This window comes from Phyllostomus hastatus, unplaced genomic scaffold, assembly GCF_019186645.2.
Source record: "Phyllostomus hastatus isolate PE091 unplaced genomic scaffold, TTU_PhHast_1.1 phas_contig_40, whole genome shotgun sequence".
NCBI lineage: Eukaryota > Metazoa > Chordata > Mammalia > Chiroptera > Phyllostomidae > Phyllostomus > Phyllostomus hastatus.
The window spans coordinates 95,207,495-95,220,705 of NW_025333872.1; the positions used below are offsets into that span (position 1 = coordinate 95,207,495).

A 13,211-nucleotide genomic window follows, 5' to 3' on the forward strand; every position below is an offset into this window, starting at 1 on the left:
GGTGACTGCACATTTTCTAAAAGGAGATTGGAATGGGTAGAATGACTCATCAGCACGTCTCTGAGAAGGCACATCCCAGCAGGAGGCGCACTGCTGAAGCACCTGGGGACCACGCAGCCGCTGGCTCCCGGGCAGGTGATCCGGGCGGGCAGGTGCTCCGCCAGCGCTGCTCAGCGCCGGGCGCAAGGAGGGGGCCAGCGCCCCGCCCCAGGGATGGTGGCCTCATCCCAGTCTTCGATGGTATCAGCGGGGCCCGAGATTGTCCCTTCTGAGCACTTGTACAAACACACGTGTGTGCACTCGAGGGCATTTCTCGAGCAAGCCTTCACGTCTCCCCCACAGAAACACGGACGCATGCAACTGTTTCCCTCTCATAATGAAGAGACTCTCAATTAGCAACCACATTATATATATATATATATATATTTTTTAATGACAAAACGGTGTTAACTCTGTGCAACACGTGACTACAAACAATTGAAGACCACTGCGTGACATCTACGAGAAGGAATACCAGAAGTAGGATTACTTACAAAATAAGCAATTTTCGATAGAAAAACTAAACATTTCCCTTGGGAAAAAATTGAATACTTTATTGTTAAACTGGGTGAAAGGACTAGATTTTCTATTAATGGCGGCAGAACAGGATCGGAAAGGCTTCCCCAGACGCCCCAAGAGCATGGGGACGCGATACTTTCGATGGCTTGATGGTGGCATTTGTGACCTCCTGGCACTTTCTCTCCCTGAAGAAAACGTTCAATCAAGAGACTAAAATCATACAAAGCAGTTAGTATTTCCAAACTGGTGCCCAGCAACAAAAATTTTAACACGAGACATCATTCGTGGCGCTAAAGTACTGTGCATCAGACACTTGAAGGGGCTACATTCAGAGGCGCCGTGGCAGAGCCGGCCGAGGTGCCGAGCGCGGCCACCGAAGCAGCAGGGGTGGGGGGGGGGCTGGCTCTGTGCACCCGGCGGCGGCAGCGGCGCCGTGCCGACGCCTCACTGTCTGCAGGCCACGTATCTCTCGGTGACGTTCTGCCAGTTGATGACGTTCCAAATAGCTTTCAGGTAGTCGGGCCTGACGTTTTTGTACTGCAGGTAGTACGCGTGCTCCCACACGTCGATCCCCAGCAGTGGAACAAGACCTGCCCGAAGGAAGGAAGAAAAACAGTCAAAACTGCCCATTTCCGCTCGAGCACTGCGTCTCCTCGACTTCCCCTGTACCCTCCGCGTCCGCAGTCACCCTGCACAGCACCCTCCCCCACGGTTCGGTCTCTTGTATAAGCAGGGAGTGTGCGTAAGAATGTTCCCATCAAAAGGGTTTGAACTTTAATTCTGGAAGAAAATGTGACTGGTACTAAAAATAATCGGAATGGACCTGGGAAAATCGGTCCACTACCATATTTTAACAGTTGCTCCTAAACTACCAACAGATTTATCCAGGAGCCTGCTCTCGGTCGTCCCCACTGGGGGTCCCAGCGAGAGAGTGTTGTCTGTGGGGGTGCGCGAGGACCCTGCCAAGGTCCTGAGCCCTCAGGGGGGTTGCAAGAAACCTGCCCTGCTCCCCAAGGCCAGCGTCAGTCTTGGAGAATAAAAGCGTTCAGGAGACACTGGTGGAGGGAACAAGCTAACAAGGAAAACCGAGGTGGCCTGAAGAAGGAGACCCGCAGCGGGTGTGGCCCGGGCCCCCCTGGAAACCTCCGCCTCCCCAGGCAGGCGCCCGCGCGGGTGCACCCGACTGCCGGCAGCGCTCAGCACTCACGAAGTCTGTGCTGCTTTTACCAATTCTGGGGCATCGCCCTCTCTCAAAAGAGCTGTTTTAGGTTCTAGAAAAATCTGAGCAGGTGCAGGCAGAGTCACGTAACCAAGTCCCCTGGCGTGTGTAGAGGGAGAAAAGGCGGCTAAGTGCCGCTGCTGTTTGATGTGAAGGTGTCACTTGAGCTTCTTTTTACATCAAAGGTCATGACTCCACCTAACCGCTGGATGACTCATGATTCTTTTTCCTAAAGAGCTGCTAACTCGCCCTGGCTGGCGTAGCTCAGTGGATTGAACACGGGCTGCAAACCCAAGTGTCCCAGGTTCGATTCCCAGTTGGGGCACATGCCTGGGTTGCAGGCCATGACCCCCAGCAACTGCACATTGATGTTTCTCTCTCTCAATCTTTCTCCCTCCCTTCCCTCTCTAAAAATAAATAAATAAAACCTTAAAAAAGAGAGAGATACATTGATTTGTTAAAAAAAAATAATAAAAATAATAAAAATAATCCTTAAAAAAAAAAAAAAGCTGCTAACTCAACCCGGCTCAACACAAAAAAGCAACGCGTGAGCGCAGCCTGGCGCTCTCAGGCCAGACAGTGTCAGACTCCCAAACGCCCGGAAAGGCTCCTCCGGGTCTGGCCACGAGCGCTGGACACAGAGTACGACCGAGGTCTGAGACGGGGGCCTCCTCCTCGCTCTTGCCGTCTATCCAGCTCTAGCTTGTTTATTTTACCGCATGCTGTTAGGAAGCGGGTACGAACTACGAACTCCCTGTCAAATGAAGCAGTTTACGTTTAAGATATTTTTGGTCAATGTTTCTAAAATTGCGTGTGTTTATTTTTGCTAAGATTTAAGATTTCAGAACAGCGAGAACTCTGAAGGCGACTAGGCTCATGCAGACCCTGGGGCGCACCTGTGAGGATTCACCCAAACGAGTGTGCGCTCATCACGGGCTCGAGCCCTGCGGGGGGTTTCGTGTCGGAAGCGAAATGCTTTCTCAGGAGCCGCCCCCCACCCCGCCCCCAGGGCACGTGCGACACGTTTGCAGTCTCACCTGTCGTTCCTTGCAGGGGGTCCTGGTTGGAGCAAGCAGCAATCTGCAAGCGTCCTCGCTCCTTATTGAAACCAAGCCAGCCCCAGCCTGAGCCTTGGACGCCAGCAGAGACAGCGGTCAACTTCTCCTTAAATTTGGCAAAGGAACCAAAGTCACGGATGATGGCTTCCAGCAACTCCCCTATTCAAGAGAAAAAAAAAAAAACAGAGAAGTCCCACAAATGAACAAACGGCAACAGGGACAGTATCTTATTACCTAGGTGAAAGTGTCCCCGTCAGACAACAGCATAGAGAAGACACACCCAGACCCGGCGGGCCCCCACGGCCTGCGTCACCCGGCCCTGAGACCGTCACCCGGCCCCGAGACCGGGGTCGCGGGCCCTCAGCGTTAGCCCGCATGCCCGTCCCCAAAGCACAGCGGGCCACCTCCTCCCTCACCGCGCCCCGGCCTCCAGGAAGGAAAGAAGAGTTTCCATTCCCGTTCCCGCTCGTCAGAAGTTTTGCTTGGACTTTTCTACCCCGTCTACTCTGCCACGATCCGGGAATGAAACGTCATAGCTGGTATCTGGTAATTTCGGCAAGGCAGCCGAGATCTTTCCTAGCTCAGTGATGTCGGTTAACGAGTGATTTCCTCCACCACTGAACTAAGGCTCCCCTCAAGGGCTACAGCCCTTTATTCCGCAGTAACACAGACCATAGCTCTAGACTGAGCACACCAACTACATCGGCTCGGCCGGGCGTCATCACTTCTCTGCTCAAAGTAACCGCCTGTTACAAGCACAAGAGATGGAGCACGGTGACACGGGACACAGGAACGGCAGAGCGCTGACGCCCGCTGGGCGAAGAGGGGCGCACCCGGCACTGCGGGAACTCTCAAAACCGACAGGATGAAATCACGGTCTGAAGACCTAACCCACGGAAAATCAACTGTCCCGCCTCCCACACTTAACCCCCCCACTGGCCTTTACGTCCCAATGCAGCTGCCGATTTCAAGTGCCACAGGTGCCTTCCAGGGCACACTCAGAAACACACACACTGGAGAAACCCGAGGAACGTTCCAGAAGCCCAGAAACAAGGCGAGGGCTGCGGGCCAGACCCTCAGCTCTGCACCCCTGAGTCCGTGTCACCTGTGGCGAGCAGAAGTCTCACCTGGGAAGCCTGACTCTCCGGGACAACTGACTTCTTACCGCTCAGGAAGAGCAGTTAAACAATAGCAAAAGGCACTACTCTAAGCACCTGGCGTGCAGCAACTTATTCAATTCTCAGAACAGCCCTGCTGTCATCCCCGCATCCCACAGGTGAAGACAGGAGGGCGCAGGAACGAACGGCTGTGTATCTCGCCCCGGGTCCTGGAGCCAGGACCGGAAAGGGTCGTCTTTCCTGACCCCGGGGCCTCGGTCGCTCCCTAAGGGACAGCGCCGCACATTCCCACCCCCGGTCTGCACGTGACACTGCGTGTCACAGTGACTGATGACACGAGCCCCCGCACGCAGGCTCCACTCTGACCCACGTCCCTTTGAAAGTCACCGCTCGTGCCTGCGCCCTTGCTACGAAGACTGTGCCACGGCGACACCTCCGAGAGAACCGGGGTCACGTGAGAACCCCCCAGTCACCCCTATGCTGCACGGTGTCGCTCCGCCCGCACCCACGGACACCGACCTGTGGGCTCCCCGCCGCCGTGGGGGCTCAGGTTTGTCCAGAAGATGCTGTGATTGATGTGGCCTCCGCCGTTGAACTTCAGCGCGGACTGGAGGGAGATCTGGGTGGTGACGTCACCTGAAACGTTAAAAGGCACGTACGTTTTTTAAAATTCTCACTTTTTCAGCCATTCTGTACACTATTGTGTTCTTTGTAAAATGTCAGGTAATTGGGTCAGCTTGCCTATAGCATCCTACAGGTCCTCAAATTGTACAACTTCAGGGCTCTACACAGAAAGGCCTTTGCAAAATGCTCTGTCACAGCGGACTGCCAGGTGATGATGAGCGACACGCTGACACCTCAAGGGAGGCCCAGCGGCGGGGCGGGGCCGGCAGAACACTCAGTCCTGAGCTCCGGAGAGCCAGAGCCTCCTCAGCACAAGCACAGGAAGCAGTGGCGGGATGCCACACTGTACGGCCCCACACAGACTGCGGGACAGTCTCCCCTCTCCCTGTCTAGGCAGACAGCCGTTCACTGGGAAACGTCTCAAGGTTACATCAACGGGAATCGCCACACAGGCCAAACTGCACTCCTGAGTCTCACCCCCAAACGTGCTCCTCCTGCGGGCTTCCCCACCTCAGGAGGGGCCAGCTGTCTTCTCGGGACATTTCTGATAACCGGGTCATCTCTGACCCCTTTCCCCTCACACCCTTCATCTGACAACCCACCACATACCCACCAGCAAGGCCAGCTCTCCCGTTCACACACACACACACACACACAGGGCCCGACCCCTTCCCCCGACACCCGGCGCAGACCAGCAGCATCCATCCCCCACACACGCCTCTAGCCCCCAGCGCTCCTGCCACCCCGGGGCACTGACCTCCTGCTTCCTCGTCTGCCCCTAACAGTCCATTTTCAATAGAGTGGCCAGAGGACTCCTCTACACCCCACAATGATCGCTGCTCTTCTCAGCCTGAACCCCAGGTCCCTACAATGGGCTACAGATACACACACACCATGGGACCCTCTGCAGCCCCAGGCTGGCCCAGCTGCAGGCTCAGCGCGCCGTCAGCTGAGGGTACCCCGAGGCTTCCTGTGCGGGACCACTCATCCCCCGAGGCAGCCTCAGGCTTCACTCCCTCATCGCTCCTTCGAGTTTCCACTGCACTGCCAACTTCACCGTGCAGGCAGTCCCCCTACTTTTCCTCCCTACACCCCCTGCCATACTACACACTTACTTGTTCACCTGTCTCCCCACCAAAATAAAAGCTCCAGTGAGGACAAGGACTTTCATGCACTACTGTGACCCAGGGCCCAATATATTGCCTTGTATGTAGCAGGCACTCAATGTTTGTTGATTGACTAGATAATTGAATATATTGAATGTAGTTTCCAAGGTAAAAAAAATTCTCTGACATCTGTAGTACTCAAAACAAAATGTCACCTTTGAAGACGTTAGACCTTGCTAACAAGGAGGCAAGATATTTTGATGCCTTCCAGAAGCTACAGATGAAGTGAACTATCAGATAAAAATGGGGAAATTCCCTTGTTAAATGACTTGAGTGTTTATTATTCACAAGATAGCGAGAGACAAGGTGAAGGGCACAGAGAACCACCGAGGACGCTGCTCAGAGCTTATGTAACAGAACAAGCTCGCTGCTGCTGCTGGTCTCCAGGTGCAAATGCGTAAGAAACACCACTGTTTTCTTAAACAAGGCCGAACCTCCAGCTGGCAGGCAATTCAGATAGGAGGGGACCACGTGATATCTGAATGCACAGCTGATCTTTGGAAGTTTTTTCTAAGATGCCAACTGTCTGCTGTCATGTCTGTAAAACAACTTTCTCACAAATCGGTGTCTCCCTTGATTAATTTTTCTTGGAAAGACACCCTGAAAATAAATTTCAGTTTATTAAATTGTGTTTTCATAAGTCAACAGTAACTACATTTTTCTAATGAAAAAGAAACACACTTAATCAGAATTAGTCTAACAATTTCAACCTCTTAAAGTTGAGTTAATCGTTTTTTAAATTGTAATAGCCATTTGGAGGGCTTAGTATCTGCTTGGAAGGAGGGAAACTTTGCTGTCGCCCGGGCCGGGTGGCCCAGTCGGTTGGAGCGTCATCCCGTTCACCATAACTTTTCCGAAGTTCAACTTTTCCTTTGGTTTCACCTCAACCTTTTTTCCCTTCTGGTAAACACAATAAAAGCTAAATGAGTTTGTTACTTACACGTGATGAGATTGACGATGTAATTTTACTTCTGCTCCTTTAACCCCAAGTTTCAAACATGAAAACTCAGCCCTTGCACAACTGTTAAAATGTAGCACTTTAGATTAAAGACAACTCTGCAGGTGCTTAATAATTAGTGAGCAGCACAGAATTATAATGTAAAGCTTCCCCCCCCCCCGCCCAGTGGCTTTCATTAAACAAGTAGATCGCTGAATCACTGCTTCCATTGCACAAGCAAAGGAGAGAAAGTAAGCTATTTTGAAATTACTGAAGAGAGAGGTTCGTAGGTGTCAGATGTCCTCAAGGAGGACATACTTTCACAACTGGGATACTCCCCAGCCTCTCTACGACCACAGCCTTCCCGCTTCTGCTGTGTCCTGAGTCACCAAAACTTTTCCGGTCTGCAGAACCTCCCGTCTGTCGGCACCTGAGGTTTCTGAGCGTCAGAACTCAAGATTCCAAAGTGTGGCAACTTCCTCTTGTTTTTGTTTTGCTATTTACTTCACCCACAATCCGGGTGAAATACTGCGTCTTTCCACTAGGTGCCCCCAGTAAGCAAGATTTCGCCGTCAAAAATTTACTACGCCAATTTCATAGGACTTAACATTCAATAAAAATACGTATATTCCAGGAAAAAAATACGTTTTTTAAACTGTGTAGCTCACGAAGCCATACCTGTAGTCTGGAAACACGACTGCCAATTATTTCCTCTGCAAACCACTGCTTAAACTAACAGGCTGAAAAGTGTAATCATTTTTGCATAGAAAGATCAAGGCGTAGTATTCCCACACACACCCCCAGACACAAAACACAAAAAGTCCACATGTTACTGGTTTTGTCAGCTGGGCCCTTTAAAAAATATAGCAACTCCACATGTTTTAATTGAATTCTAAATATTAGTAAACAAAGACAAGCCTGTATCAGGTTCCCACAAATGGATACTTTCCTTGTGGATGTCAAGAACACGTGGAGAGATCTACCAAACGGAGGAGCGTCTCCTTGGGGAAACGCGCCCGGCCGCCAGCTTCCCCGAGCGGGGAGCCCGCACCTACCCTTCTGCAGCGCATCCAGGTACTTCTCCTCGGTGACGTTCAGGTTGTTCACGTAGGCCGCGTGGTGCTTGCTGTGGTGCAGCTCCATGATCTGCGCGTTGATGTGAGGCTCCAGGGCGCCATAGTCGTACGGCAGGTCGGGGAGCTTGTGCTTCTGCCTGCAGCCCAGAGACCCCAGGGCCGGGACCAGCTTCCGGCTCGTGCTGGGAAGACAAACACAGACCGATCCGCTCACGCGGGCCGTCCGCTTCACGCGTGCCCGGCTGCGGGACGAGCGGCGCCCCTGGGCCTTTGCCCGGCTTGCCCGCTGTCTCGCCCGCCACCTTCTTTAAACTAACGCCGCTGTCCCGCGCCTCGGCAGCACCTGGACGCGCTCAACGCACCCCTGCCTTTCTGCAGGGCCGCCCGCCGCGTCCCCGCCACACCTCGGCCCAGAAGGTGCCCTAGACCGCGCCGGGACCCAGCCCGGCAGCTGCCGAGCGGCAAAGCAGAGAGACGACCGGGGAGGCGACACCGCGCCGTCCCCGCCGAGGCCCCCGCCCTTCGCCCTTGGGGCAGGAGCCGCGTTCCCGCCGCGCGTCGCAGCCAGGCTCCTAACCTGTATGCTGCGCGGGACAACATGGTGACGCCGACAGCAGGCCTCTCCGAGTCCGAGCCGCCGCGCCGCGCTGACCGCTCGGAGTGAACCGGCGACCGTCGCTGCGCCGCAAGGGCACTGCCGCTCGCAGCAGGCTCCGCCCCCTTCTGGCCGCTCCCACCGAAGGGGGTGTGCTGTCCCGGGGGCTGCCCCGCCCCCGTCCAGCCCGCGCCCCGGGCCCAGGGGCGCGAGAAGGGGGGTCGCAGAGACCTTCTCCAGTGGGCTGTGGGAGCCGCAGTGCCCACCTGCTAAGCTTCTCTACGTGTCACCAAGGGAACGCCGCTATCCCCCCCCCGGTGTCTGATGGTACGGTCCTTAGCTCCTCCTGCGTCGGCACCGCCCTTCGGGTCCTGGAAGAAGACGCGGGATGGCAGGGTCTGCAAGTTGCTCCCCCACCCTCCTTCCCTGGTGTCCGAGCTGGGGCAGCCCCGGGATCAGGTGACTTTCCCGGAGGAGACCTCCCTTGTTTCCCTGAACTGCCTTGATGCGCTCCAGCGGGTCGGTAAGGAGGGTGGGTCCAGGTTGCTGGGAAGCTGCAGGGCCATTGCCCGCCCCCCCCCCCCCCAGTGCCGCGAATGGCCTTTCATTCCGAGAAAAGTGACCTTGGGACCTCCTGCAGGCCCGAGCCAGGCGGAGGGCGGTTACTAAACACCTGAGGCCAGGGACTGCGCCGCAGGGCTCGCAGACATTTATCTCTGTTTCACCGGGAGGATCGGTATCTTCGACTCCAGCCTACGGCTAAAGAGTTCATGGAGGTTAGGCAGGCTGTACTTGTCACACACAGTTAGTAGGTGAAAGAGTCAAGATTACAACTCCAAGTTCATACTGTCATGAGTACTAAGACCTACCAGTCAAGTCTTGAGTATTTGTTAGGCGTGACTTCCATGAGCTAACTGCTGGGAAAATATAAAGAAATACAGCAGAAGATTCTTGTTTACAGCGTCTCACAGTCTAATAAGTTGTATCGAATGCTTTCTCAACAATTTAAAAAAATTCCTGAGTTGTGTGGACCCTCCCGACAAAGAAGTTAGGACAGCTTTAACACTGTTATTGGCCTGAGTTGGGCCCTTATTGAATGGAATCATATAAAAGGAAATAGATAGTTGGTGCTTAATAAAGAATTTCCCCTCCGGGCAAGATAGCAGAAGGGGCGGGCGGGCAGAGCGACTCTGTTTCCTCACTAGCATCTCGCCGGGATCTTGCCACCTTCAATGTTACCAAATTGCCACCACTTTCACACGAAGGTATCACCAGATGAGCCACAATTAACATAGATACAATGGTCATGTAGCTGATGGGGCATCCAGTTGTGAAAGCTATTTCTGGAGGTCACGCTGTCCGGGTCAAAAATGAACTAGAAAGACATATTACAATCAAGCTTGGATATGCTGATGCGAAGATTTATAAACTTGGTGACTCAGGTTGTCCTCGGCCGGATGTTGCAGACCCTGCGGCAGCAGCACACCTGATGGGTTTCCTACGGACCGCTCAGGGACGGAAGGGAACTGCAAGTCAGCCAGGCACCTTTCCCTTGTCCATTGCCCTGGCCGGGGTATTCTGATGGCTGCTGTGCTGAACCCGGCAGCAGATGAGTGCGGCTCTTCGGTTGATACCCAGCTAGCTGGTCATGAGTCTTGTCCTCAGCCTCAGACTTCTGAACGCCTGGTTGCTATAGAAATTGTGAAAATAACATATATTTTGATCCTAGAAAATAAAACTGATTTGGTAAAAGAGAGCCCGGCCCTTAAAGAACAGTGCGGACACACCCCCGCCCTTGTACACAAGGCGCAGTAGCAGAAGGAGCTCCTGCTTTCCAAGTTCCGCTCAGCTGGACCACGATATTGAAATACTTATTGTTATTAGATCCTTTGACATCGACAAACCTTAAGCTGACTTTAGGGGCGTGTGGCTGGTCGGTGGCAGTATTCTAAAAGGAGTGTTAAAGGTGGGCCCGGGGGTAGAGGTCAGGCCTGGTATTTAACCTCTCATACTTCACATAGGGTCTACAGTAACTGCATACATTGGCTTAATGTGGGATTGAATCCACCAGAAACCCATCATTCCCAAATAATGGCTAACATGTCTATCAATGAAGGTTTGACATGAAACTTCGCTACAACTAGCTTCCAGCACACGTGCCACCGAACCTGCTGGAAATAAAGCTTTTTTTTTCCCTCATTTTCATCATTCATCTTTGGGTAGCTGTGGGCTTGAAGGATTCTTATGTTACAAAAAACTGGAAGACACAAATTCCTGAAAACCAGCTTCCCTTTGCCTCATAGTTTATGTTGCTTTAGCTCCACAATTTTGAGTGAAAAGAAATTAATTGGCTCAAATAAAATTATCCTTTCGAGCATGGAAAAAAAAAACACAAGAATTTCACTTGTTTTCTTCTGCCTCTTGCACAACCCTGTAAGGGTGGTGACCGGGTCTGGATGAGGGAATGGCAAGGGGAACTACCCAGAGTGATTTCCCAGCAAGAGGGCCCGGGCTTGCTGGCAGTGGAGAGAATGCAACCCAGGGTGTGTTTGGGTGATGGAGGAAATTTGGGTTGAAAGCAGATTATGGATGTTCTTAAAACAAACATATGGTTGGTAACAGGAAATTGAGAAGTGTTTTCGCTGAACACACCAAAAGTAGTTTTTCAGGCAAAATAGGGCGACATTGATATCACAAGGGCCCGGCTAGTCAGGAAGCTGCTGTATGAATCCCAGCGTTTGGTACCAAGAGCCAGTTTCAGGGGACCAGCTATGCAAACTGGAAGAAAAGGGATTTCTGAAGGATGGTACAATGGAATTCAGTGACAGACCAGTCCCTAATAAAAGGGCTTGATCTCGCTGTGGCTGGTGGGGCTCAGTGGGATGAGCACCGGCCTGCAAACCAAAGTGCACCAGTTCGATTCCCAGGCAGGGCACATGCCTGGGTTGGAGGCCAGGTCCCCAGTAGAAGGTGCGTAAGAGACAACCACACACTGATGTTTCTCTCCCTCTCCTTCTCCCTCTTTTCCCCTCTCTCTAAAAATAAATAAAATATTTTTAAAAATAAAAATAAAAAGGCTTGATCTAGTGAGGATAACAAACATCACTATCAGGAGACTGTCCAGTCAGAAAGCAGTGATGTGCTTCTTGTTTGTGCAGATGATGAGACTTAAATTGGCCCCCAGGATGGGCCTTTTTTAATTTTAGTTGCTATACAATCTTATATTGATTATATTAGTTTCAGGAGTACAATATAGTGATCTGACATTTTTATACCTAACAGTGTGATCCCCCCACTAATTCCAGCAGTCACCTGTCACTTGTGTGCTATCTCCTGTGTAAACCTTCGGGGGAGCTTTGCCTGCAGAGCCCTGTGTCTGCCACACATGAGAATAAGTCTACCAAGACATGAGCTCCCAAAGGAGAAGGGCCAGGAGCCTTTTCCTCAGTGGGCTTTTATTGGGTTCAGTGTGTGCAGGAATATAGCTAAAGCTCATCAGTCATTGTCAGGCAGTGAGGATCAAACAGTAGATAACATACAAAGAACTAGGAGGGCTTATTCTGAGTCAGGGTCAGTTGGCTAAAGGGCTATAAAGCTTTGGGAAACTCATTTCATGCTTGAACTCTTACCAGAAAATTGAGGGCATTCTTAGCAAAGCAGGTTTCACAGGAGTTTATGCATTCTTTCTTAGGCCTGATTGCCCTGGGGAACTTGCCCTTTCCTGCACAGGGCTGCACCGCCTTCTGTCATTGTTTCAGGCTTAAGTCAGGCAGAGGAAGTAAGGCAGCCAAGAGATTAGGAGACTTCTTGCAGGCAGAGTGAGGACTCAGGCCTTGTCAAAGCCGAGGGGCAAGGGTCCATCACCCCCTTTCTCCATAGCCCCCCAAGTCTTTCCCTGGGGTGCCCCTTCATGACTATGCCTGTCTTAGGTCATCCCTCCCTTGAGGAATCTTACCCGTCATTGGCTAACCGATCATGCACCAGGGGCCAAGCAGGGTGAAGTAAAGGGGGCAGAGGTGGCACCCCTGCCAGGGAGAGAAGCTTTGTCTCCTTAGTGGCTTAGGGTCCCAAGGTCACGCACTCAGCTTTAGCCACGGGGGGGTTACAGCTTCTGAAACCAGGCAGAGCAGTTCCCAACTTAAACTATCACAACATTATTGACTATATTTCCCTCCCCTTTTGCATTTCCTTCGCAGGGGAGAAGGAATGCACAGACTGGATGTTCTGATTTACTCAGGTATCGGATGAGATGTGGTGAGACCAGAATGGGGTAAAGGAGTTGCGGACACAGCAGGTAAGTACAGTAAGATGGGAATGAACTATGAAGGGGATGAAGTACAGTGGGCACAGGGTAAGATCAAAGGTTTAGAGGTACCTTGCTGTGTACTGTTCAAACGAGAATGAGACAGAGTGAGCTGGTAAAAATATAAGAAAAGAAATTGGAGATAATCATCACCAGGTACAGAATATCGAGTACCTCTAGAAGGAGGGTGGGAGATGCTGTTGAGGAATACGATTTGCTTTTTCTATTATAGTTGACGTTCAATATTAGATTAGTTGCAGGTGTACGGCATAGTGGTTAGACAATTACATAATTTAAGAAGTGACCCCCTGGATGGGTCTAGCACCCCACCTGGCACCCTACGTGGTTATGACAAAGGACACGCCCTTTTGAACAAGCAACAGAGACTGGGGTGGAGTGAAGTGGCTGTGCCAGCCAAGCAGAAGTGTCTCCAACATGATGTCTGTCACCGGCTCCACCCTCCCAGAAGGACGACACCAGCTCTCGGAGCATCTGAGATTGAGACCAAGGGTTTGGGGGTATAAGAGGTAATGAGAAGAAAGTTTCTTTTTTTTTTA

At 52.0% G+C, this 13,211-nt stretch overlaps 1 protein-coding gene and 1 pseudogene across 1 annotated transcript; one reads left to right on the top strand and one right to left on the bottom strand.

Moving 5' to 3' along the window:
* Nucleotides 1-392: 392 nt before the first annotated feature.
* SOD2 (superoxide dismutase 2) lies at nucleotides 393-8,609 on the bottom strand. The gene is made up of 5 exons (XM_045843443.1): nucleotides 8,334-8,609; nucleotides 7,736-7,938; nucleotides 4,473-4,589; nucleotides 2,815-2,994; nucleotides 393-1,148 (listed from the first exon to the last, which is right to left on the bottom strand). Exons 1-5 carry the CDS (start codon nucleotides 8,354-8,356, stop codon nucleotides 1,003-1,005), a joined length of 669 nt encoding a protein of 222 aa, XP_045699399.1. The 5' UTR covers nucleotides 8,357-8,609; the 3' UTR covers nucleotides 393-1,002.
* A 66-nt stretch (nucleotides 8,610-8,675) lies between these two features.
* Nucleotides 8,676-10,718, top strand: LOC123821886 (annotated as a pseudogene).
* The last annotated feature ends 2,493 nt before the right edge of the window (nucleotides 10,719-13,211 follow it).

What these genes read in the sequence shown, in the direction of transcription:
- SOD2 (XM_045843443.1), bottom strand. Translation starts at nt 8,356, where the DNA reads ATGTTGTCCCGCGCAGCATACAG. An exon ending in TTGTCCCGCGCAGCATACAG is followed by an intron (nt 7,939 to 8,333) that starts GTTAGGAGCCTG and finishes TTGTCTTCCCAG; the next exon opens with CACGAGCCGGAAGCTGGTCC. An exon ending in CCTGGATGCGCTGCAGAAGG is followed by an intron (nt 4,590 to 7,735) that starts GTAGGTGCGGGC and finishes TTAACGTTTCAG; the next exon opens with GTGACGTCACCACCCAGATC.